At 65.5% G+C, this 21062-nt stretch overlaps 3 protein-coding genes across 3 annotated transcripts; all 3 read right to left on the reverse strand.

The window, feature by feature from the left end:
- Nucleotides 1-114: 114 nt before the first annotated feature.
- On the reverse strand, nt 115-9673 carry KCNH4 (potassium voltage-gated channel subfamily H member 4). The gene is made up of 16 exons (XM_027701467.1): nt 9574-9673; nt 6816-7049; nt 6576-6707; nt 6286-6422; nt 5097-5340; nt 4727-4884; nt 4185-4392; nt 3802-3996; nt 3419-3618; nt 2809-3058; nt 2491-2705; nt 1539-1577; nt 1103-1452; nt 852-958; nt 682-758; nt 115-597 (listed from the first exon to the last, which is right to left on the reverse strand). Exons 1-16 carry the CDS (start codon nt 9647-9649, stop codon nt 115-117), a joined length of 3105 nt encoding a protein of 1034 aa, XP_027557268.1. The 5' UTR covers nt 9650-9673.
- Nucleotides 9674-10154: 481 nt separating this feature from the next.
- HCRT (hypocretin neuropeptide precursor) lies at nt 10155-11408 on the reverse strand. The gene is made up of 2 exons (XM_027701463.1): nt 11324-11408; nt 10155-10771 (listed from the first exon to the last, which is right to left on the reverse strand). The coding sequence occupies exons 1-2, from the start codon at nt 11342-11344 to the stop codon at nt 10328-10330; spliced, it is 465 nt and encodes a 154-aa protein (XP_027557264.1). The 5' UTR covers nt 11345-11408; the 3' UTR covers nt 10155-10327.
- Nucleotides 11409-12548: 1140 nt separating this feature from the next.
- Nucleotides 12549-17757, reverse strand: LOC113976349 (inactive phospholipase C-like protein 2). Its single transcript, XM_027701461.1, has 5 exons — nt 15270-17757; nt 14894-15097; nt 14388-14463; nt 12864-12973; nt 12549-12765 (listed from the first exon to the last, which is right to left on the reverse strand). The coding sequence occupies exons 1-5, from the start codon at nt 17703-17705 to the stop codon at nt 12580-12582; spliced, it is 3012 nt and encodes a 1003-aa protein (XP_027557262.1). The 5' UTR covers nt 17706-17757; the 3' UTR covers nt 12549-12579.
- Between the last annotated feature and the right edge of the window lie 3305 nt (nt 17758-21062).

Here is a 21062-nt window from a genome sequence, read left to right on the forward strand (position 1 = left end):
CGGCGGGGTCACCCCGGGCAGGGTCCCCCCGGCGGGGTCACCCCGGGTAGGGTCCCCCCGGCGGGGTCACCCCGGTCCCGGCTCCCCCGGTCCCGGCCCCCGGTGCCCGCGGGGTCAGTGGGAGCTAGTGGAGCCGGACCGCGGCTCCGGGCGGGCGCGGGGCCAAGCCCCAGCCGAGCAGCCGGGGAAGGAGAGGGCGGAGCGGGGCGGCAGCGGGGGGGGCTGCGAATCCGAGCCCCGGCGGGGGTCAGGGCCGGGGGGGTTCCCCCGCGGCGGGCTCGGCCCCTCGGCTCCGACCCAGGGGTGCCGCAGGGCGGCGGCGTGGGCAGAGAGGCTGCGGACCGGACAGCGCTTGGCCCGGGGGCTGGCGGAGGGGGAGCTGCGAGAGCTGGGGGGCACCGGGGGCGAGGGGGGCACGGGAGGCGAGGACGGCACCGGGGCAGCGGGCGGCGGGGGCCGGAGAGGCGGCGGGACGGCCGCGGGCAGGCGGCAGGGGCAGGCGGGGGGCTGCAGGGCGCCGAGGTGACCCTTGAGCAGCTCCATCATGCCCTGCAGCTCCCGGCTGAGGTGCGAGACCTCCTGGTTGAGGTGGTTGATCTGGAAGGGATGGAGAGCAGTGAGCACCGGGCGGTGCCCCCGGGGCTCCCGGGGACGCGTGCCCACCCCTGGTCGCCGCCGCACCTCCTGGTTGAGCCTGGTGATGTTCTGCTTTATCTGCTCTGCCTCCATCGCCAGGACTGGGCCGCCCACGTCGGTCCCTGCCGGGGGGGACACGGCTGGTGGCAGAGGGCTCCCCGAGCCCCCCGTCCCGGGGCCGGAGCCCTGGCATTGGCCGGCATTGCTGGCGGTACCTGAGGTGGGGGAGTCCCTCGTCGCGCTCAGCAGCGGCGGGTCCATGTTGAAGCAGAAGGTTTGTGGCTCTGATGTCCCCCCGTTGTCTTCAATCCCATCCACGACTCTAGAGTGGGAGGGGGTGAGAGCTGCCCCGCACCACCCCCTCCCCCCTCTGTCACCACCTCCAGCACCCCCCCGGGACCCTTCGCAGCCTGGCGGGCACAGACCCGCAGCAGTGGGATGAACCACAAGCACGTCCCAGCCGTACCTGGGGCTGAGGTCCGGGGGGCCGTTGGCGTGCAGGGACGGGATGAGGAGCTTGGCCGGCCTCTGGCCATCCCGCTCCAGGAGCCGGGCGTCCCGCCGGCACTGCGGAGAGGGGCTGCGGCCGCGGCTGCCGCGGGCCGGGGAGCGGCAGTTGCGTCGCAGGGCTGAGACCTGGCACAGCTCATCGCCCAGGAGGCTGCTCAGGGAGCCGCGGCGCGCCGGGCTGCTCAGCAGCAGCTTGCGGCGGGGGGGGCTGGCGGGCGACTGCTGGAAGACCTCGTCGAGTTCCTCCTCATCCTCCAGAATAGAGGGAAGGGGCTTCTCCGGGGCAGCACCGCTCTCCGGACGAGGCTGCGGTTGGGCAGGAAGTCAGGGCTGGTCCCGGGAACGATCACCCCCGCCCCGTCCTCCCCCATCGCCCTGGCACGGTACTATACCTGCGGCAGCCGCGGGGACCGGGAGTAGCGGCAGAGCCCCTGCGGAGAGAGCAGACGGCACCGGCTCAGCAGCAGGTGGGACCCCCACACGGCTACACGGAGACCAGCTACAGGTCGCAGCCTCCCGGCCTCCCGGTGCCCCCTTGGACAGCCAAACCTCCTCCAGCTGCACACATCAGCCCCAGCACCAGCCTTCGGCAGCCCCTTGCCCACTCTCCTTTCTCTGCTGCTGCCGTGACAATGGTGAACTGCCTGAGCCAGAGCCAAGACTTCATCCTAAATCCCATCCCAGGCTCAACCATCAGAGCACCATCTCTGCCTGGAGGGTGCAGCCAGATGAGGAGGGTGACAGGGTTTCTGCAGGACCTGGTGCACACTCCTGGCATTCTCCACCCCTGATTTGTTTACACCTCTCCTGTGCAATGGACATGGTGGGTCTTGATTTGGGACCTAGAGAGCAACCTCCTACCCCATCTCCACCGGGCCTGTGGGCAGTGGGTACTGGGAGAGATGCTCTGGAGGAGCCCCCAGCCTCTCACAGCAGAGCCGGGGGAGGAAAAGTGCTGCAGAGCCATTTCTGCCACAGAACATCCCCCCAGCTGCTGAAGCCATCAGCATGACTAAACCTGCAGCCCCCGGCTCTCTCCTGCACTCTGGGGGGCTGTGCCCCAGCTGCCTTATCCTGCAGTGCCCCCCCAGTTCCCTCCGCCTCAGCCTCCTGCATTGCAAATGCTCTTTCTGCCAATTCCCCAGGTTGCACAGAGCTAAGGCAGTGTGTACCTGCACACAGAGGTGGCAGAGCCGCAGCCCCCACCCCAGCCTTGGAGCCTGGGGACCATGAGCAGGGGGTGCAGAGACTCCCCTTCCATGGCCTTGCCACAGTCCCGGCCCTGCTCTGGTCCCTGGGGCCACGAGAACAGGAAGAGTCCTGCGAGACAGGGCATGCACCCACCTCCATCTCGCTGCCCTCCCGCAGGTTGAAGGTCAGGTCCTGGTGGATGTCGGCTGTGAACTTGCTGGCGTACTCAGGGTAGAGCTGCAGCACCTCGCAGAGCCCCCGCAGCCCGATGTGCTGCAGGTCACAGTAGGTCAGCGCCTTCACATCCGCGTTGGTCTTGATCACCTGGTCCGTGCTGCACAGGTCAGCACCGATCAAATCCCCTTTGCCTGCAGGAGGGGACCAGCATGGGCTAGTGGTGTGAGCCCTGGGGCCTTCACCCTGCCAGGCAGCAGGAGGGGCTGGGGCAGAGCCCGCGCCGCCTGCCCTCACCCAGGATGGCCTGGACCACGTTGTCCTTGAGCACCTCGAGGGAGCCGGAGCAGACGAAGTAGTTGGCCTGCAGCGCGTCACCCTGGCGCAGCAGGTACTCCCCCGGGGCGCAGAACGAGGTCTTGATGTGGAGTGAGAGGGAGCGGAGGCAGCCCCGGCTGGCTGTCTCGAAGATGGGCAGCTGCAGGATGTCCTTGTTGAGGTGCATGGCCACGTCCGCACGCAGCTCATCGGGGAAGTCGTGCAGCAGCTGAGGAGAGGAGCCAGGGCACTGGGCACAGCAGGCAGGGAGGGAGCAGGGAGAAGCCTTCCCACAGCCCTGCAGTCCCAGGGGACAGGTGCCCCTCTGGATCAGGGAATCTCTCTGTTTGGCTGCCCTGGTGCCTTGGCAGAACCCAGCAGTCCCAGCTGACAGAGAAGGGCCCTGGATGTGGCAGTGGGCTTCCTCTGCTCCGTGTGCCTGTCCCTCTCCCTGTGCTGGCAGGAATCAGCCCCAGACCTGGTCCCTCCAGCGCCACACTCACAGCCGGCCCTGCCAGCCCCATCACCCCCGTGCTGGGTACAGGACTGGGCCAGAGGGGGCTGGCCCAGCCTCACCAACACCTCCTACCTCGTTAGCATCGATGCCGTTGTTCACCGACCAGGTAGTCTGGAAGTACTCCAGCATCCTCTGCTTGAGCTGCTGGGGCAGGCGGTGGACGCGGATGAAGTCCTTGAGGTCCTTCATGCGGGTGTGGTAGAGCGAGCGGCGGGAGTACATGCGCTGGATGATGGCCGTGACGTTGCCGAAGACCACGGCGTGCATCAGGGCTGGGGGCAGCAAAGCAGCGTCAGGCCCAGTGAGGGGCAGCACAGGAGGCTGCTCCCCAGACCCCAGCCCAGGGCTGTTTCACGTGGCACACGTGTCCATCACCTCCCCCAGCACCCTGCTCGGGACCCGTTGTTTCAGCAGCCAGAGATGAACCCCCCGCCCAGCCCCGCTCCCCGCCTCACCCCCGATGAGCATCGTGCAGATGGAGAAGATCTTCTCAGCGTCGGTGTTGGCACAGACGTTGCCAAAGCCCACACTGGTCAGACTGCTGAGGGTGAAGTAGAGGGAGGCGATGTAGGTGCTGCGGATGGAGGGGCCCCCCATCGAGTTGTTGAAGTACGGAGCCTCCAGCCTCTTGCCCAGCTCGTGCAGCCAGCCTGCCAAGCACAGCCCGGGGTTAGCCCTCACCGAGGGGCCAGTACCCCCCTCCTCGGGGCTGTCCCTGCCCTGGCCTCACTTTGCAGGCAGCAGCCAGTGGTGAGGGCTGCATCCCCGTCACCACTGCCCCACAGGAGTGCTCTCTGCCCGCGGCACGGGGGGACCCCAGCGCCCCAAACCCGCTCACCGATTTCCCAGGTGCGGGGGTCGTTGCTCTCCAGCTCCTTGCGGCCGATGACGTACCAGATACAGGCCAGCCAGTGCGCCAGCAGCGCGAACATGGACATGAGCAGCGTGAGCACCATGGCGCTGTACTGCGAGTACCGGTCCAGCTTCTGCAGCAGCCGCAGCAGCCGCAGCAGCCGCACCGTCTTCAGCAGGTGAACCAGCGAGGTCTGGGGGGCAGGCAGGCAGGTAAACCCTGCGGAGCTACAGGCAGGGGCAGAAACGGACCCCAACACCTCTCCCCGGGACAGGGACCCTTTGCCGCTCCCACAGATGGCAGGAGGGTCGTGGGCTATGGGGCCTGCTGGGGAGAGCTCCTCCCCAAGCAGCTTTCCACCCCCATGCTCAGCACCCAGCAGGTAGCCAGGGTCATGGCTTGTCAGGGCAATGAATCCCCCCGGGACACGTGGGTGCTGGAGAGGGGCAGGGAGGTGGGCAGTGGGAGGGGCAGCGGGCAGCAGCAGCTTTGCTATCGGAGGCTGCGTTTGTGCCAGCGACACTCACCACAGTCACATTGAAGATGTAGAGCAGATCGAAAGGCAGAGCAGCGATCAGATCCACGAAGAACCAGGTGGCCACATAATGGATGCAGATGGAGCGGGGGTCGTACACCACCTGGCCTGACTGGCTCACGTATGTTGTCCGGAAGTTCAGGATGATGTCTGCCCCAGGAGAGGAGGACCAGCCCTCATCACCCCTGCTGTGGCTTGTGGAGCTGAGCCAGAGCCCACAGCAAATGTGGGTCTCTCTCCCAGAGTGCTCAGGGACAGCAGCAGGGACACCGCGATGCCAGTTCCCCTCTCCCTTATCCCTCATTCTTGTCCCACCGTGTCCCCCATCCCGGATGGATGCTTGGCTCCACACATGGACCTACCCACGATGAAGAGCATCTCCACGGCGATGTCACTGATGATGGTGCTGCGGGCAGCCGAGAGACTGTCCTCCATGCCCATGAAGCACACATTGTAGGGGACAGTGACGGCTACATAGAAGGTGGCCATCAGGATCAGCCAGTCCCAGAGTGCCTTAAAGATGCTGTAGTGGAGCAGGATGAAGCGGGACTTCTGCACCGAGGCCACCTTGTACTCGGGGATGGATGGCTTGCCCTCAAACACGTTCTGGGGGAGCAAGCATGGGGTGGTACAAGGATGGTGCAGGGCCCGAAAGAGGGCTGAGGGCCACCACAGGCCCCGCTCCCCCTGAGTCCTGCCAGTCTGGCTGCCACTCCCTGATACCAGGGTGATGGATGCACTGAGGTCACCCTCAGAGGTGGGCACAGAATGCCTAATTATGGCACATCAATTAACATGATGTCAATGCTGATAACAGTAATCCCCTGGCACTGCCAGCTGCTGCCCAGAACCATCTCAGGGGTCAATTCACATGCTGGGGCAAAGACGCCCCCTTGCAGGGACACAGCACCAACAAGAGGCAATGTGACACCAGCTGGGTGAGGGCAGAGCCAGGGCCATCCCACCCCAAATCCCCAAAATTCAAGATTGATGCAGTGACACCCTTTGCCTGCTCACCAGCTCTGGGCCCCAGTGGCTCTCAGACCCTCTCTCTGGCCCCATGGCTGCAGGTGGTGCCTGGGGACACTGTGTTGGGCACTGCAGCCATGCAAAGGGCCTGGCACAGGACTGACTCTGATCCCTGCCCCGGCTGGCAGCCCCACGGCTCTGGCAGCCTGGTAACGGCACTCCCTGGGGCCAGCGTGGCTGTGCTCAGAGGCAGCACTGGGGTTCCCTGACAGCAAGCATGTGAGGAGAGGCACAGCCCTGCCAGAGCTGCCAGGTCTGCGGCCCCCATGGTAAGCTCTGGGCACCCGCTGGGCTCTCCTGCTTCCAACCAAACACATGTACAGCCTGGCTACGGTGCAGCTGCCAGGGGTGGGGGGCACTTCAATGCTGGGGAGGCCAGAGATGGGCGTGCATGGGAACAGCATCCCCGGGAGGCTGGGCTCTGCTGGGAGCTGCTCTCCGGGAGAGCTGCTGCACTGCCAGTCCATCCCAGCCCCAGCCCAGGAGGCACTGGGTGAAGCTGAGGGTCCCCCAGGTCCTTACACGGTTGATTTTCACCTCGCCGCGGTCCCTCTGGTTTGTGGTCCCAAACTGGCTGCTGAGTCGGTGCAGCACAGTCCGGCCCTGCCTGCGTGCGGCCCGCAGGCGGGAATTCCCAGGCTTCTTGTTCCTCTGCTTCTCTGCAGCAGACAGGACACACCGAGTTAGTGGGAGCGCTGTGCCATGGGTGTACATGGCAGGCAGGACCCACCAGGGAACAGGGAGTCTCTGCCATGTGCCCACCACACACACTGTTCCCCAAATTCCAACCCCATCCCACAGCCACGGCTCACCCTCCTTCTTGTCCCCCGGGTGGTTCCTGCCCCGGCTCTCTGTGAGGTCCTTGAAGGAGAAGAGGAAGAGAACAACCTCCCCCTTCTCATTCTTGATGGGCATGATGTCCAGCAAGCACCAGAAGGCATCTCCTGCGTGAAGGAAGAGGCTGGTTAAGGCAGGGCAGCACCACCTGCTCGGTGGCTTCTCCCAGGGCCAGCCGGAGCTGCGGGCAGGGACCCAGCCCCAGCACCACTCACCACCCTTCTTGTAGAAGCAGACCTCGGACTGGTACTCCTGCCTGTCGTCCAGCGCCTTCTCAACGCACTGCAGGATGGGCTCGCTGGTCTCGGCCCCGCAGAGGAAGCGGCAGCTGCAGTTCTTCTGCATGACCTCTGTGCGGGCGAAGCCGGTGAGGTCGCAGAAGCCGTCAGAGCAGTAGACGATGGGGAAGCCGCAGCGGCCCTGTGCGTTTGCCAGGATGAAGTTGCTGTCTGAAAGGAAACGCAGCCGCCCCTGAGGGCTCAGGGCCACCTCACAGGGCACAAAGGGCAGCCCAGCCTGCCCAGCACTCCCAGCCCCACACGGGTCCCTCTGGGAAGCAGAGCCAGGTCTCCATCTGGCTGCTGGCTGCCCCTAGCTGCTCCTAGAGCTCACCCATCCCCTGCCCCACTGCCCCCCGAGGCTGTCACCCCGGCAGGACCCCGGCCCCATGCACTGGAAGGGGAAGTAGCCCGGATCCATGTGCCGGCCCCCATTGCCCACGCGAGGCGACTCACGCCTCCCTCTCACCATCTGCCACTCCAGCTCCGCCCGGGCTCAGGCAGCTTAGCGGGAGCGGCAGCAAACACAGCTGGGCACTGCCAGCCCAGGGGTGCCCAGCTGTGGTGCTGAGATCCCCAGAGGTCTGGGGTGCTGGAGCACCAGCTGAGAGGGTGGGAGAACAGCCACAGGCCTGGGCGAAATCAAGGGCTTGTGCCCAGGTGGCACGAGTCAGAGGTGAACTACAGCATCCTCAGTCTGTCAGCACCACAGAGCCTCCCCAGCATCACCCTGCCCTAGCAGGGAGGTGGCACCAGGCACAGTAAAGCCCTTGCAAGCCCCATGCCCTGCCCAGCTACAGAATGGCAGCTCTGCCCTGCAGTCCCCAGCCGTGGGCTCTGTCCCGGGACCACAGCAGCTCCTGCTGCAGGCTCTATGCCAGTGGGACAGATGGGCTCACACTAGCAGGGTGCCAAGGAAGCGAGTGTGCGGCTGGCATGGGCTGTGATTGCACCCAGCATGAGCAGACTGGGCTGTCCCCAGCCCCACCATGGTCTCCAGTGTTGGGTCCCCCACCCAGGACTCCTGCACCACACAGCCAGGAGCAAGAAAACATGCTGTGCCCACTCTCACAACAGAGAGGAGTCCACAGCAATACCAGTGTCCACACTGAACAGGCAGAGTGGTGCCAGGGCAGGCCAAGGGCAGCAGAGGCCGCAGGAGGGAGGGGATGGTGGCTGTGGGCAGCCTTGGCCGAAGGGGGTGCAGCGGGGCCACCACAGCGCAGCTCAGCCCGGGATTAGCTCGGAGAAGCAAAAATAGCCTGAAGCTGTGACTAAGGCCAGATTTTGGCTCTGGGGAGCTGGGATTATGGTGATGTCCAGGATGTGTTATTAGAAAAGAAAACAAGGGTTTGCACTGGGGAGTGGCTCCACCGAGCTGGGGGATGCAGCCTTGGGAGAGCTCGGCAGTCCCCAGCCATGGTGGCCAGTGTGCCTGGCCGGGAGCCCCGGGGCACAGCACAGCAGCTGCCCGGGAGAGGCAGGGTTAACTCACTCCGAGTATCACTGCGCTAAACCCCTCTCTATGGCAGATAAAGCCGATAAGAGGCACATCAAACCCGCAAAGCCCCACACTGTTTAAAAGTGCCCAGAGGCGGTCGGGCAGCCCGGTTCCCCGGGGCAAATTCCCAGGGCTTTGCGTCGAGGTGTTGCCGGCAGCTCCCCCCGGAGACCCTTCCCTTGGAGAGCCAGATACAGGCGCTCTGCCTCTGCGGAGGGAGTGGGATCACCAGCGCAAGGCACATGTGGCTCTGTCCCAGCATCTCCTGGCGCAGCTCTGTCGGAGCCTGGGAAAGCTCAGAGGCTAGCAGCCTCCTCACGCATCACACCCCAAATGTAACATCCCACGTCCCAGCTCCTCTGGGCAAACGACCCCTGAGCCAACAGGGCGGCTCCTTGTCACTCCAGGCCAGGAGCCAGCCCAGCATCGCAGCCAGCACATGCCCCAGGGTGCTCCAGGTTCCTCGACGGTGCCCTGGGAGGTAGCTGCAGACTAAAAGTGCCATCTTCACACCAGTCCCTCCCAGCAAGGGAGGAGAAACCCAGCCCCGCAGGCAGCTGGCCCGGGAGACCCCTACTCCAGGTGATCCTGGGGGGAGCTGAGGTCAGCCCCGAACACGGCCCGACCCTGGGTGGTTGCATGATGCCAGCGGTGCTGGAGCTGGCTCGTGGCACCCGGGCATGATCCATCCCGCCTTCAATCCATCCCGGCCCCGGCACACGGACACGGAGGGGAGGGAGCTCAGCGCCCGGGGACCGCTCGGGCACGGGACGGGGCAACGCGGGGTCCCGGGGATCCCAGGTCAGCTCCGGCAGGGTGAGACCGGCCGTGCCCCATCCGGGGTTCCCCCGCTCCTCCGGGGCCCCGCGCGGAGCCTCCCGCCGCCACCGGGATCTGTCCCTGGTGCTGAGCGCGGCTGCGGCGACACCGAGCGGCACCGGCGGCGGGCGCGGGGAGAGCATCGTGGGGGCGGCCCGGGACACGGACAGGGGGAGTCCCGGTGTACCGAGGCCGCACAGGGACACGGGAGGGTCCCCGAAGAGCGCGTGGGTGTCCGCGTCCGGCCGAGCCGCGGGGGCTGCGGGGGCCGGGCCGAGTCCCGTCCCCCCGGCCGTTTCCTGCGGGGCAGCGCCTCCCCCCGCCCTGTCTCCCCCCCGCCCCCGCGGCCCCTCCCCGGCCCCGTCCCGGCCTTACGTGTGCCATCGAAGCGGGTGGCGATGGTGTCCAGGAAGGTGTTCTGCGGCGCCAGCAGCCCCTTCATCACCGGCATCGTCCCGCCCGGCCGCCCGCCGCGGGGCTGCGGCGGCGGGGCTGCCTCCGCCGCCCCCGGCCCCTCCGCAGCGCCGCGGGCTGATCCCGGCCCGCCCGGGGCTCCTGCCCCGCCCTCGCCCCGCCCCGGCACCGGGAGGGGCCTCGGCACCGGCGGGCACCGGCCGCCGCCCGCGGGCAGGGCGCTCGGTCCCGGGGGCGCACAGAGTTGGTGGCGCCGGGACCTGCTCGGCACCGGACCCGCCGGGCCGGGAAGCACCAGGACTCCCCTGGCCCCAGGACCCGCTCAGCCCCCGCCCTCCTGGGCCCACGGACGCTGAGGAAGGGGCAGGACCGTCCGCGCCTCCGTTCACCCCAGTCCTGGTCCTGCACCCACTGGCGCCCCAGGGCAGGCGCCACAGGTGAGCCCAGTCCGGGCACCGCGGAGGAAGGCACTTGCCTCGGCAGCTGACCCGGCGCTGAGCCGTGCCCTCCTGACCCCTCCCCAGAGAGACGACAGAGCCGGGTGACATCAGGCTACCGTTTATTGTAAAAGGCTGCGGTGCCCGCGGTGCCCTGGGCAGGCTGAGCCAGGGAGGAGGTATCTAAAAGTGCTATTTACACTGAGCTCCGGGTGCGTGTCCCAGGATTCCATCCCCCCCAGGGATCCCCTCTCTGCTCCCATTGCCCCCCACCCCGCTCAGTAAAAGCTCCTTGCCGCTCCCTGGGCCTGGCTCGTGCTCAGGTCCTTCCCTGAGTGTCCCTGGCACTCCCTGGGGCCGGCAGGGCTGGTGTCAGCACCCTGCGGTGCTGGCGTTGGCTGGGTGTCCACGCCTGCAGGGCAGTTCGATGTGTCACGGCAGGCGGTGCCAAGGTGCTCCCCACGCTTGCCCATGGTGAGGATGCCCGCGGCGTGGTTGCCGGAGCCATGGAGCAGGCGGTAGAGACGGCTCTGGAAGGCCAGGGGGACACTCTTCCTCTTGCCCAGAGTGAGGATACCAGCGGCGTGGTTGCCCATGCCGTGCAGGAGGTCGTAGACACGGCAGGAGCAGGTCTTCTGCCGGCAGCAGTCGGGCAGGCTCTGCCGGGGAGCGGCCAGGGAGCAGAGAAGGAGCAGGAGCAGGAGGCAGGAAGCTCGCTGGAGCTGCCAGAGCAATGGGCAGCATTAGTACGGGGCAGTGACAGTGCAGAGAGGGGGAGAGTGCACAGCCCCAGGGCTGCCCCCCTGTCCTGCCTTGCCCACTGGTGTCTCAGCTGCCCCCTGCCCAGTTGCTGCCACAGGGTCCCAGCCCCACACCCGAGGTGCACTCAGAGTGTCACCCTTTGGTGCCCTGGGGCATGGCCAGCACCTCCAGCTGTGCTCTGACCAGCAGCCAGATGCTGGTGCCCTCACCACACCCCTTCCCTGCTCCAGCACACGGCAGCCATGGCAAACACCCTCCCCTTGCTGCCCAGTGCCATGGGATGAGCAGTGAGAGTACCCAAGCTCAATGCCACAGGCATTGCACACTCAGATCCCTCATAAGAAGCTCCTTGATCAGCTGCTGGCCGCAGCTGGGGAGCCTTGGGGATTTGCCACACACTTGGAGCTTCCCAAGGAACTGGCCAGGCCCTCCTGCACCCCCAGTCCCACATCCTGACCTCCCTCCCATCACTGCCCTCCTCTACCCCTGGGGCTGCAGTGCCCCAGCCCCACCTTGGTGTTTGGCACCTCCATCCTTCCTGGGGTCTTCAGGCAGCCGAGTGGCTCTGGGGCATGTCCCACTGGGCAGCTGAGAGCACAGTGCCCTGTGCTGCTGCTGCCGCTTTATAGGGCCCAGCACAATAGTGCTGCCAAAAATACCGCTGGGGCAGGGGGAGCAGACGGTCTCTGGGAGACACAGGAGCGCTGGGGCCGGTAGCCCGGAGACCATCCAGGCCTTTCCCCTCATTTGCAGTTCCTCATTGTGTAGGTGCTCAGTGGCTGGGGTGCCAGGCACTAATGAGGCCCTAATTGCCCACAGGCCCTGTGGCCGGGCTGGCACAAAGGGGCTGGAGGTCAATACTGACCGGCACCGGCAGCACAGCGCTCCAGGCTGATGCTGGGAGCCCCATTAGGCTAATTATCCCCCCAAACAAAGGGGTGCTAGCAGCAGCACAGCTCCCTGACGTGGGGAGTCATCATCCTGTGCTCCCCATGGTGCCAGGGAGGGATGGTGCCATCAGGGTCCCATACCCGGTGCCACCCTCCATCCCCTTTGGTGACCCCATCCTGCCCTGGCCCCGTGCCAGGCACAGAGGGAGCCACAGGGCACCAGGAAGGTTCTTGCACTCTTTATAATGCTCCACAGCCCCACTCCAACCCCAGACCACACTCCTCTGTTTGTGCTGGGACCCCCTTGCCCTGGGGGACAAATCCCAACATTTCCCTGATGCCAGAAGCCACATCCACTGGCACTCTGGCCCCACAGCTGCTGCACCACATAGCATCCCAGCCCCTCTGCACAGTGGGGGCCCCAGGGGTGCCACAGAGGTGATAGGACTAGCCAGGACCCTTCCTGCCAGCCAGATTTTTCCCCAGGGCTGGCAAAGGTCAGACCTGCAGCCCTGGGGAGGGAGGGCAGGAGCCCAAACCTGGAGCTGCTTTTCCAAGCAGAATCTGGCACAGCAGGCTACGCACACACGGGCACCAGAGTACCAGTATCCCCACCAGCCCTGCAGCAGAGTGCAGGCTCTGGAAGCAGGTGGGAGGGATGGATGTGTCCCCTAGGAGCTCAGGGGGGGCAAGCAGGAGTAGGATCACCCCTCCTCAACCTCTCCACTGAGCCCTGATGCAGCCCCTTAGCACAGGCTCTAGATGTGTCCCCCCAGGCAGCCTGAGCCTGCAGGCAGCTGCCTGTCCATGGGCAGGCTGGGACTCCTGCTCCTGTGGCTGGGGATGCTCAGTCTGGGCCCCTGAGCCCCAGGCCGGGGTCAGCAGGACGCCGTGTCGCCGCCTCCGTCGGTCTCGGGGATGGGCTCCAGCGGGGCACGCAGCCGGGAGAGCTCTGGTGAGGCCGAGCCGTTCCTGCCGATGCCACAGGACTGTCCTGCATTGTGGATCTGCCACAGGTTGTCCAGTGCCTCCGCCTTGGCGTGCTTGAGGAGGTCAGCCTGGCCCTGAGGGGAGGGACATCGGGAGGGGTGTGTTAGAGTGAAGGCATCAGGGTGAGGTGTCAGGGCAGGACAGGTGTGTCTGTGCAGCTCTCAGCCCTCACCTTGAGGACGGTGATGTTCCAGGCAAAACTCTCCAGTGCCTTCTGCAGTTTGCGGCCCCGCAGCCCCTCCTTGGTCTCGATGCGGTGCAGCTCCTTGTGGAAATCCATCCCTGCGCAGGTGGGAGTGGTGCTCAGTAAGTGCAGGGATGCTGGCATGGGGATGGCCACCACCAGTGGGGACCAAGCCAGAGGGATGCCCTTTGCCCACCATGGGGGTGCAGGCTGGGTGGGTTCCCCACTGCCCCAGCAGCCCCAAAACCCTTCTGTGCCAGGCACGATGAGCCAGCAGAGCCCCCAGCACACTGGCACCCTGCTTGGCCCCAGCCCGTGGCGGTTTTGGGCCATGGGCAGAGGCACAGCTCTTGCACCCCATGGCTCACCCAGGGGGCTCAGAGCAGGCCCACCAGGCCCCCCCATTGTAGTGTGAGCCCCGGCACCGTGCACCACGTGACATCCTCGTGAGCAGGTGCTATATTTACCCCTCCTGACGCAGCACCGTCTCCAGGCCCACTCGAGGGCTCCCACGCAGCCTGCTCGCCCACATGCTGCCAATCAGACGCCCCCAGCCCCGCACCCCCACTGCAGCCGCACCTCCCCAGACCCCCCAACACCCGCTGTCTGGGTACTGGCCATGCCAGCACCACAGGGGCTTGTCCACAGCGCAGCCCAGGCGAAAGCAGGGACAGAGAGCACCAGGGCATGGGGGTGGGGGCTGCAACGCCAAAACTCTTGCTTGCCACCACCTTGAGAGGCCACACACCCCAGGACCCTTTGCCCTGCGACACCCCAGCACAGCAGCTGGAGCAGTAGAGGAGGGCACAGAGCCTGTGCTCCGCAGCCCATGCCCCACTGCTCCACTCCCTCAGCGCTGGCAGCGGTGCCGGAGCCGAAAGCCAAGAGCTCAGGGAGGTTTCCGTCTGCCGCGTAGGGAGGGAACAAACAGGGCTGCTGGCAGCATGGCTGGCATGGGGGGACGGCAGAGCGGGGCCCCCTCCTTCCTCCCCTGTCCCTCCAGCTCCTGAGGCTCTCCCAGCCTCATGGGGGGCCCACACGAGCCCCTGGGGCAGCACCCCCCTATGTACTTGGGGCTGGTGGAGCTATCCCTGCAGGTCCCAGCCCACAGAGGGGCCCCGCAGCCATCAGGGCCTGGAGCGAAGCTGGGGGTCCCAGCCAGCTGCTGTGGTGGGGGCAGCCGGGGGGAGGACTGGGGCAGGCAGCAGCAGCACCTGCCTGTGTGGGTTCTGCCATGTGTCTGGGAAGTCGTAACACTCAGTTGCCACTTCTACCGTCAGCCCCAGCCTGTTATTTCTGGCACTAATTATGTTCTGGCATTTGGCAGCTAATGACTCTTCCCCCCTTCCTCATCAGCCTCCCCCGCTCTGCTCGTTCCCTCCCACACAGCCCTGCAGCCCACCCACCCACACCCTGTCCCGGCGCAGGAAGGTCCACACCCCAGCACCCCAGGACGTGCCCAGGTTTGTGGCCAGAGCCACACCGGGGCTGGGGCTGCCCTCAGGGACCCACCTGCCTGCTGTGCCTGGATGAGCTTCCCGTACACCACGTCGGCAGACTCGATCAGCGTCCGGCTGGTCTGGATCATCTGGGGAGAGGGGCAGCATGAGGAGCTGGGCAGCCCCAGCCCCGCACCCCCCCAGCTGAGTTCATGGGGAGATGGGGCTTGTCAGGGGGCTTGTCAGCACCTGGCTGGTGGCCAGGTTCTCTCCAACACAAAGGAAGGAAGCGGCTCTGGCTGCGGCTATTAATGGGATTTCTCCCACCTGGCAGGACGAGGGTAAGGAGCAGGCGGTGCAGGTGGAGGGACAGGGGCTGCGGGGTCCCAGGGTCGTACTGACCTGGGCAAGCCTATGCCTCAGCAAGACTCCTCCCTGGGCAGCCCCTACACAGCCCCCCACCCACCTCTCCCTGCTGCAAGATGGGTGCAGTGAGTTCAGGATCCCCTGTCCTGGGCAGGGCACTGGTCCCAGTGCCACCGACCCCACAGAGCCAAGTCCTGGCAGAATGGCACTTACCGTCTCGTAGGCAGTGAGGACCTTGCGCAGCAGGTCGGGGATGGGGCCCTGGGCCTCCATGGGGGGGTACTGCTCTGCCAGGTTGAGGGTGACGCTGGGTGTGCTGTCACTGTGCAGCAGCCACGTGGACACCGTCAGGATGCACTGCTTCATGTTGGCGGCGGGTGTCAGCCCACACAGCTCCTTGAAGGACACCAGTGCATTCTGTGGGCAGAGACCGGCGTCAGTGGCTCCCCACCCAGGAACATCCCTGTTTCCCCTGGCTCTCTGCTCCAGATAAGGCTCCTTGCTCACGTCCCCCAGGAAGAGGAGGACACCCAGGCCCCATCCTCCACCCCAGAAACCAGGTCCCCCAGTGCCTCTGCAGGGTCTGTACCTGCACATTCTCCCGCAGGTCGGTGGCCTCCCGCAGCGGCTGCGTGGCCGTCCGGAAGACCTCGTCGATGGCTTTGATGCCGGTGGCTTTAGTGGAGGTGTACTCCCGCACTCGGCGGCCCCGGCGCCCCGCCAGCCCCCGGCGATGCCCCTTGCCCCCGCCACGGCGGTCGGTGATGGCCACATGCACAAAGAGGGTGGCGTGGGGTAGGGGCTCCCCAGCCAGCGACTGGAGGGGGACGTGGCGGTAGCCGGGCTGCAGGCACTCAAAGGGGATGGTGTACTGGGCAATGAACTCATCCCCGATGTAGTCATCGTCCAGCACGACAAAGCGCAGGACGGCCAGCTCGGGCAGGTTGATCTGGAACTCCAGGCTCTCGTCAAAGATGGGGTTGTCCCCGCTCTGCAGGGCTGTCTTGGTGCGGTGCTCAGCACAGTCAGCTGGGATGCCGTGGATTTCGGCACAGACGTAGGGCTCCACCACCTCCCCTTTGGCCCCTGAGCCCTTGGGCTTGGGCAGGTTCTGCCCGCTGATGACCTTGAGGTGCAGGAGCTGGGCGGGCACCCCGGGCAGGGAGTCCTTGGCATTGGCACTGAAGTAGGAGACCTCCTCCCGCATGATGGCTGGGCGGAGGACATAGCCACAGGCCCCATTCTGCCGGAACCAGCCCGCGTTCAGGTCCATCATGAGCCCCGGTGTCTGGTAGTTCATGGCCACCATCTGGCAGCCACACTTCCAGAAGTCCTGGGGGTTCATGTTGCTGGCGTCGATGCGCATGGGGCTGGGGTAGACGCGGGAGAGGAACCGCTTGTTGTAGCTGACCAGCTCAGCCGGGCACTCGTTGGCAAAGCGTCCTGCTTCCACCTCACTGAAGGAGCACATCTCCCAGTAGCGCTGCCCACGCCGTGAGCTCTCAAAGTCCTGGAAGGGGACAGCCTGGCAGAGGCTCACCAGCTCTGAGAGCTCCCGGCTGAGGCGCACCCGCCGTGGGCCACCTCCCTCCGGTGCCTCCCGGTCCTCCTGGCCCAGCCGCCGCGCCAGCTCCCAGCCTTCCTCCTCATCCGACACCTCCCCCTCGCTGTCCTCGCAGCTGGGTGGCAGCTTCTTGCCCTTGATGAGGATGCGGCCCTTGAGCTGCTCTGGGGAGGGCAGGTAGGATGCCACTGGGTTGGGGGGCTCCAGATACAGCTTGTCCCCCAGTGTCTTGCGCAGGCACTGGGCAGCGAGGCGCTGCTGGGGGGCCGAGCAGCGCACCACCAGGCAGAGGATGAGGGGGTAGGCGGAGGCGGTGAAGGCGTGTTGGTCGATCAGCCCCACCACGGCACGGAAGGGCACGCAGGAGGCAGCTGAGGGGCTGGTGTAGACCACAGGCTCGCCCTCGGGGCCATCCCACAGCACCAGTTCGATGCTGCGGCAGCCCAGGCCCAGGGCACTGATGTAGCCGCTGATGTCCGAGCGGCCCCAGAAGTTGTCCTCCAGCAGGCAGGCGCTGTGGGCAGAGCTGATGTAGTAGTGGGAGAGGGGCTGTGCCATGTCCTGGCAGACCTTGCGGTGCTGCGGGTCGAAGATGGAGCAGTCAGCAGAGAGCAGGTAGCGCGTGAAGCCATCGATGGCCAGGTAGCCCTTCTCCCGGCCCTCCTTAGAGGGCTCATACTTGCCGACGATCTCCAAGCACTTCTCTTCTGTGACCCCCTCCATGCCCTGCTCCACCTCCAGGAACATCAGCAGGTCCTTCACACCCAGGTATTCCTTGTTGCTGGAGAACTGGACCAGCAGGAAGAAAATCTCAGGGCGGGTGCAGAGCTCACAGTACGCCTCCACGAAGAGGTCGCAGGCCACCTCTGCACCAGGACGCTCACTGGCCTTCTGCAGCTCCTTGAATTTCAGCTCAATGGTGGAGGTCTTCATGCCAGGGTTGAGTGCTTTGATCAGCTGCACAGCCCGGGACACAGGGATGCGACCAGACTTATCCAGGTCAGCGAGGTCAAAGACAGAGGAGATCCAGGAGGTCCGGAGGCTGGGGTGGCCGGTCCCAGGTGCCTCGGGGCTGTGCTTCCCATAGGACACCAGGTACCGCAGCCCCATCACCCAGGCGCTCACCACGTCGGCCGAACTGGCCACCAGGTCCAGGGACTCGTAGTTGTCTCCATAGATGATGGAGAAGGCACACTCATCCGGGAACTGGTCAGAGAGGCCATTGCTGCGCAGGACAGGTGTCTTCTTGCCTACACGCACCTCTTTGACAGACTTGATCTCAATCTTGGCCTTCTCCGAGTCCTTCTTGGAGGGCTCCCAGCGCACGGAGCGCATGTCGGCGTCCAGCACGAAGAAGCGGCTGTACATGCGGGAGTTGGAGCGCACCTTCTTCAGCTCGCAGCCCTCCAGCATGAGGGAGATGCAGGCGGCCGTGCTGTTGATCTTGCGGTCATTGGGCATGGAGCTGAAGGACACCGTCTTCTTCTTGTGCGGCAGCCGCTGCCGGGAGCCATCCTACCAGGGTGGGAAAGGGACAGAGCTGTCAGGGACGAGCAGGCAGCACGTGCCCCTCCAGGTCATACCTCAGGGTCCCCCCGTCCCAGCCCAAAGCGAACTGCAGCACCCCAGGGTGTCCCAGTGCCACATGAAGCCCAGTCCAACCCGGTCCACCCTTCTCCTGGGGGCTGGGAGCTGGCTCCAGCCCTGGCCTCCCCCACGGCTCGCTGCCTGGCTTAATTTAACTCTGCTTTCCTTCCTTCCTTCCTGCTCCCGGCCCTGAGACAGATCCTTCCCCACTGCTCGTTCACCCTCGGAGGTATGGCCACTCACTGGCAGCCCGGCATGGGGCTGAGGACATTGGCTGGGGACACCAGAGCTAAAAACGATGCCTGGCATGTGATGCATGAGCAGAGATTCTCCTGGGGAACCCCAGCCAGACCCTCCAGCCTTCTGCTAGGAGAGGGGCAGGACAGCCCCTGCCAGTGCTATGTGCTGGGGAAGAGCATGGCCATGGCCCTGTCCTGCAGAGTCAGGGGTCAGGGGGGTATGGGCTGTTTGCTGCCAGCAACCCATGCCTGCACTCTATCCTGCCCCACGGTGAGGAATGGGGACCCTGCTGTCACGGGGCTGGGAGGGGCAGGAGATGAGGGGGAACAGCAGGGCCGGGAGCATATTATGGGATGGATTTCATTAAGTAGCGCAGTAGGAGGAGATTTAATCCACTTCTTCAAGATTATGGTTGAGTCACCTCTAATCTGATGGTGTCTCTGTCAGAGGCAGGTCCTGCCCAGCTGCCCAGGTTGGGGGTGAGGAGGTGTTCCCCTCCAGTGTCCTGAGACCTTCCTCACCTCCTGCATGGGGCTGTGCCTGGACGAGCGTGTCCCTGTGCCTGACCCAGGGGGGTGGGATTTTCCCCTTGGGGCCAGGCAGCCCCAGCCAAGGGCAGTCTGGACAGGTCACAGAAACGGGTGGACGGCTTCCCCAGGGATGCCTGTGACACAGTAGCCCAGGGATGGGGGTCCCAGCCCCAGCCCTCATCCCGTTGTTAGAGCCAGCCAGATCCTGCTGTCCCAGAGCTCAGATGTGTGAGCTGTTTGCATCCTCTCACTGCCAGATTGCTCCAAGGAGCTGGCCGAGCTCCAGGACCCCTTCTCCGTGCCAGCCAGCCTGGGTCGGCAAGGGCTCAGCGGCAGGTCACGCCATCGGACAGCCCTGCGGCGAAGGACCCGCCACCGGATGCCTCCTGCAAGCTGCAATCTGAGCGCTCCACTGACGAGCAGCCCCGGCCCTCGCCCTGCCGGGGGGCGGTGGGCACCGAGGGCAGCACCTCCTGCCCCCGAGCAGGATGCCCGCACCTCTGCGGACCCGCTCCCCGCCCGGCGCACCCACCCAGTGCGGCTCCGCACCGGGCCCCACAGCCGAAAACAGGAAATCCATCCGGAAAGGAAACACGGGCGGGGGGCCTGCGTGCACCCAGCGCCAGGGACCTGCTTCCAGCTGTGCCCACTGCAAGCAGCCAGACACACCCGACCTCACCAGCCCTGCCGGTACCCCAGCCACCCTGGCTCAGCACAAAAGCCCGAACGCCTTCCCTGCAGCCCTCCATCCCCCCAGGTTTGGGAAGGGGAGAGAGTCCCCTTTGCAGCACTTTGGGGTGCAGATACGCGGCACAGACCCAAGAGTGCCCTGCAGCACATGGGCTCTGCTCTCCCTATGCATGGGCCAGCAGCAAGTGGTGGGCAGTGGGTGCAAGGGGTCCCCTGCCCAAAGCTCCTCACTCCTGGAGACCAGCAGGGAAGAGCCACTGCTCCCTGGTAGCCCCTTCATAGGCTGTTCCAGGTGGTCTTCAACCCTGGGGACACCCCACGAGGTGGGGACACCCCACGAGGAGCTGGACAAGGCACAGGCAGGAGCAGCAGAGGCAGGTGACGAGTAGGGCAGCAGCAGAGCCAGGAGGACGTGACACCCATGGCCACGGGAGCACAGGGCACCCCCAGACAGAGGGCAGGGCTCTGGCCAGAGCAGTGATCCTGGTCACTGTGCCACCAAGCTGGCAGAGAGCAGGCAGGGCTCTGTAGAGGGAAGCACCAACCATGATGCTGATGCCACCCAGGATGCCGATGGTGGGCACAGAGGGCATGTCCCAGTTGCGCATGACCTGCCCAGCTCTGCAGCGTGTGCTAAGTACCTCTTCAGCCAATTACCTCCTGCATTAGTGCCCTGGTGAGTGCTGCTGCCCTAATCTTAGCCCTCACGTGACGGCCACCACTACCAGCCACACAACCTGCTCCCAAGCGCAGGATGAAGAAGGGCCCATCATTTGTCCCTCTCTTCCCCATATCCCCCAGCCTGGCCATGACAGGACTCATCAGCAGCTGGTTTCCCCAGGTTCTGGGTCTCCACACTACCCCCGGGGCTGAGCAGCACTGGCAGGGATGCAGGCAGGGGTGCAAGCAGGCAGCAACCCCAGAGCGGAGGCAGTGGGAGACCAGGCACCATCAAGGCTTTTCTATCATCATTTGTTCCCTGCCAAGAAGAGAGCGACTGACACATCCACTCCCCGCAGCACCAGCTGCCGCTCCCCAGCGAGGGGCCATGGAGCCAGATCCCAGTGGAAGCACCACACAGCTCCTGGGGCTGGCATGGGATGGGGAGGGGACACAAGAGATAGGACAGTGAGCCGCTCGGGAAGGGCCACCTCCTGCAGCAGGAAAGAATAGATCCAGCACCACCAAGTCCCTCTCCAGCATCCTCCCAGCCCACCGGACCTCCAGACCCCTCTGCTTCTAGCCTAAGAAGAGAGAAGGGAGGAGGTCCTCTAGCCAGGGCACAGGAACACTGCAGGGGCCAGCTCTGGATCCCGTTGCTCCAGTCCCCCCCAGCTCCACACAGCCAGTGAGTCGCTCTTTCAGATTCACTCCTTCAGCCTTTTCTGGAAATCCCAAAAAATAACAGAGCTGGCAGCTCTTCCCACATGTGCCTCCACTGCCACTCAGGCCCCGGATGGACTCGGGGATGCACGACGGATCAACACAAGATGGGGACACTGTCCGGGTCTGACCCCCTCCCGGGCCAGCTCCCTCCCCTGCCTGCGCTGGCCCTGGGCCACCCGACCTTCACGTGAGGCCAAATCCCGCCGTGACGCAGGTGGTGACGGGGATGTGCCCAGCCCGGGGGTAAGCGGGAGGTTCACCACCCCCAGCCCGCAGCGCCTGCCCGCGGCCGGTCCCCCGGGCAGGGAGGGATGCTGGCCCGTCCCGGGAGCAGCAGGAGACGCCGGCGAGGTCCCCAAGGAAACCGGGCACTGACAGCGCACCG

Source organism: Neopelma chrysocephalum, unplaced genomic scaffold, assembly GCF_003984885.1.
Source record: "Neopelma chrysocephalum unplaced genomic scaffold, ASM398488v2 Primary Assembly neopelma1_157, whole genome shotgun sequence".
Classification (NCBI taxonomy): Eukaryota; Metazoa; Chordata; class Aves; order Passeriformes; family Pipridae; genus Neopelma; species Neopelma chrysocephalum.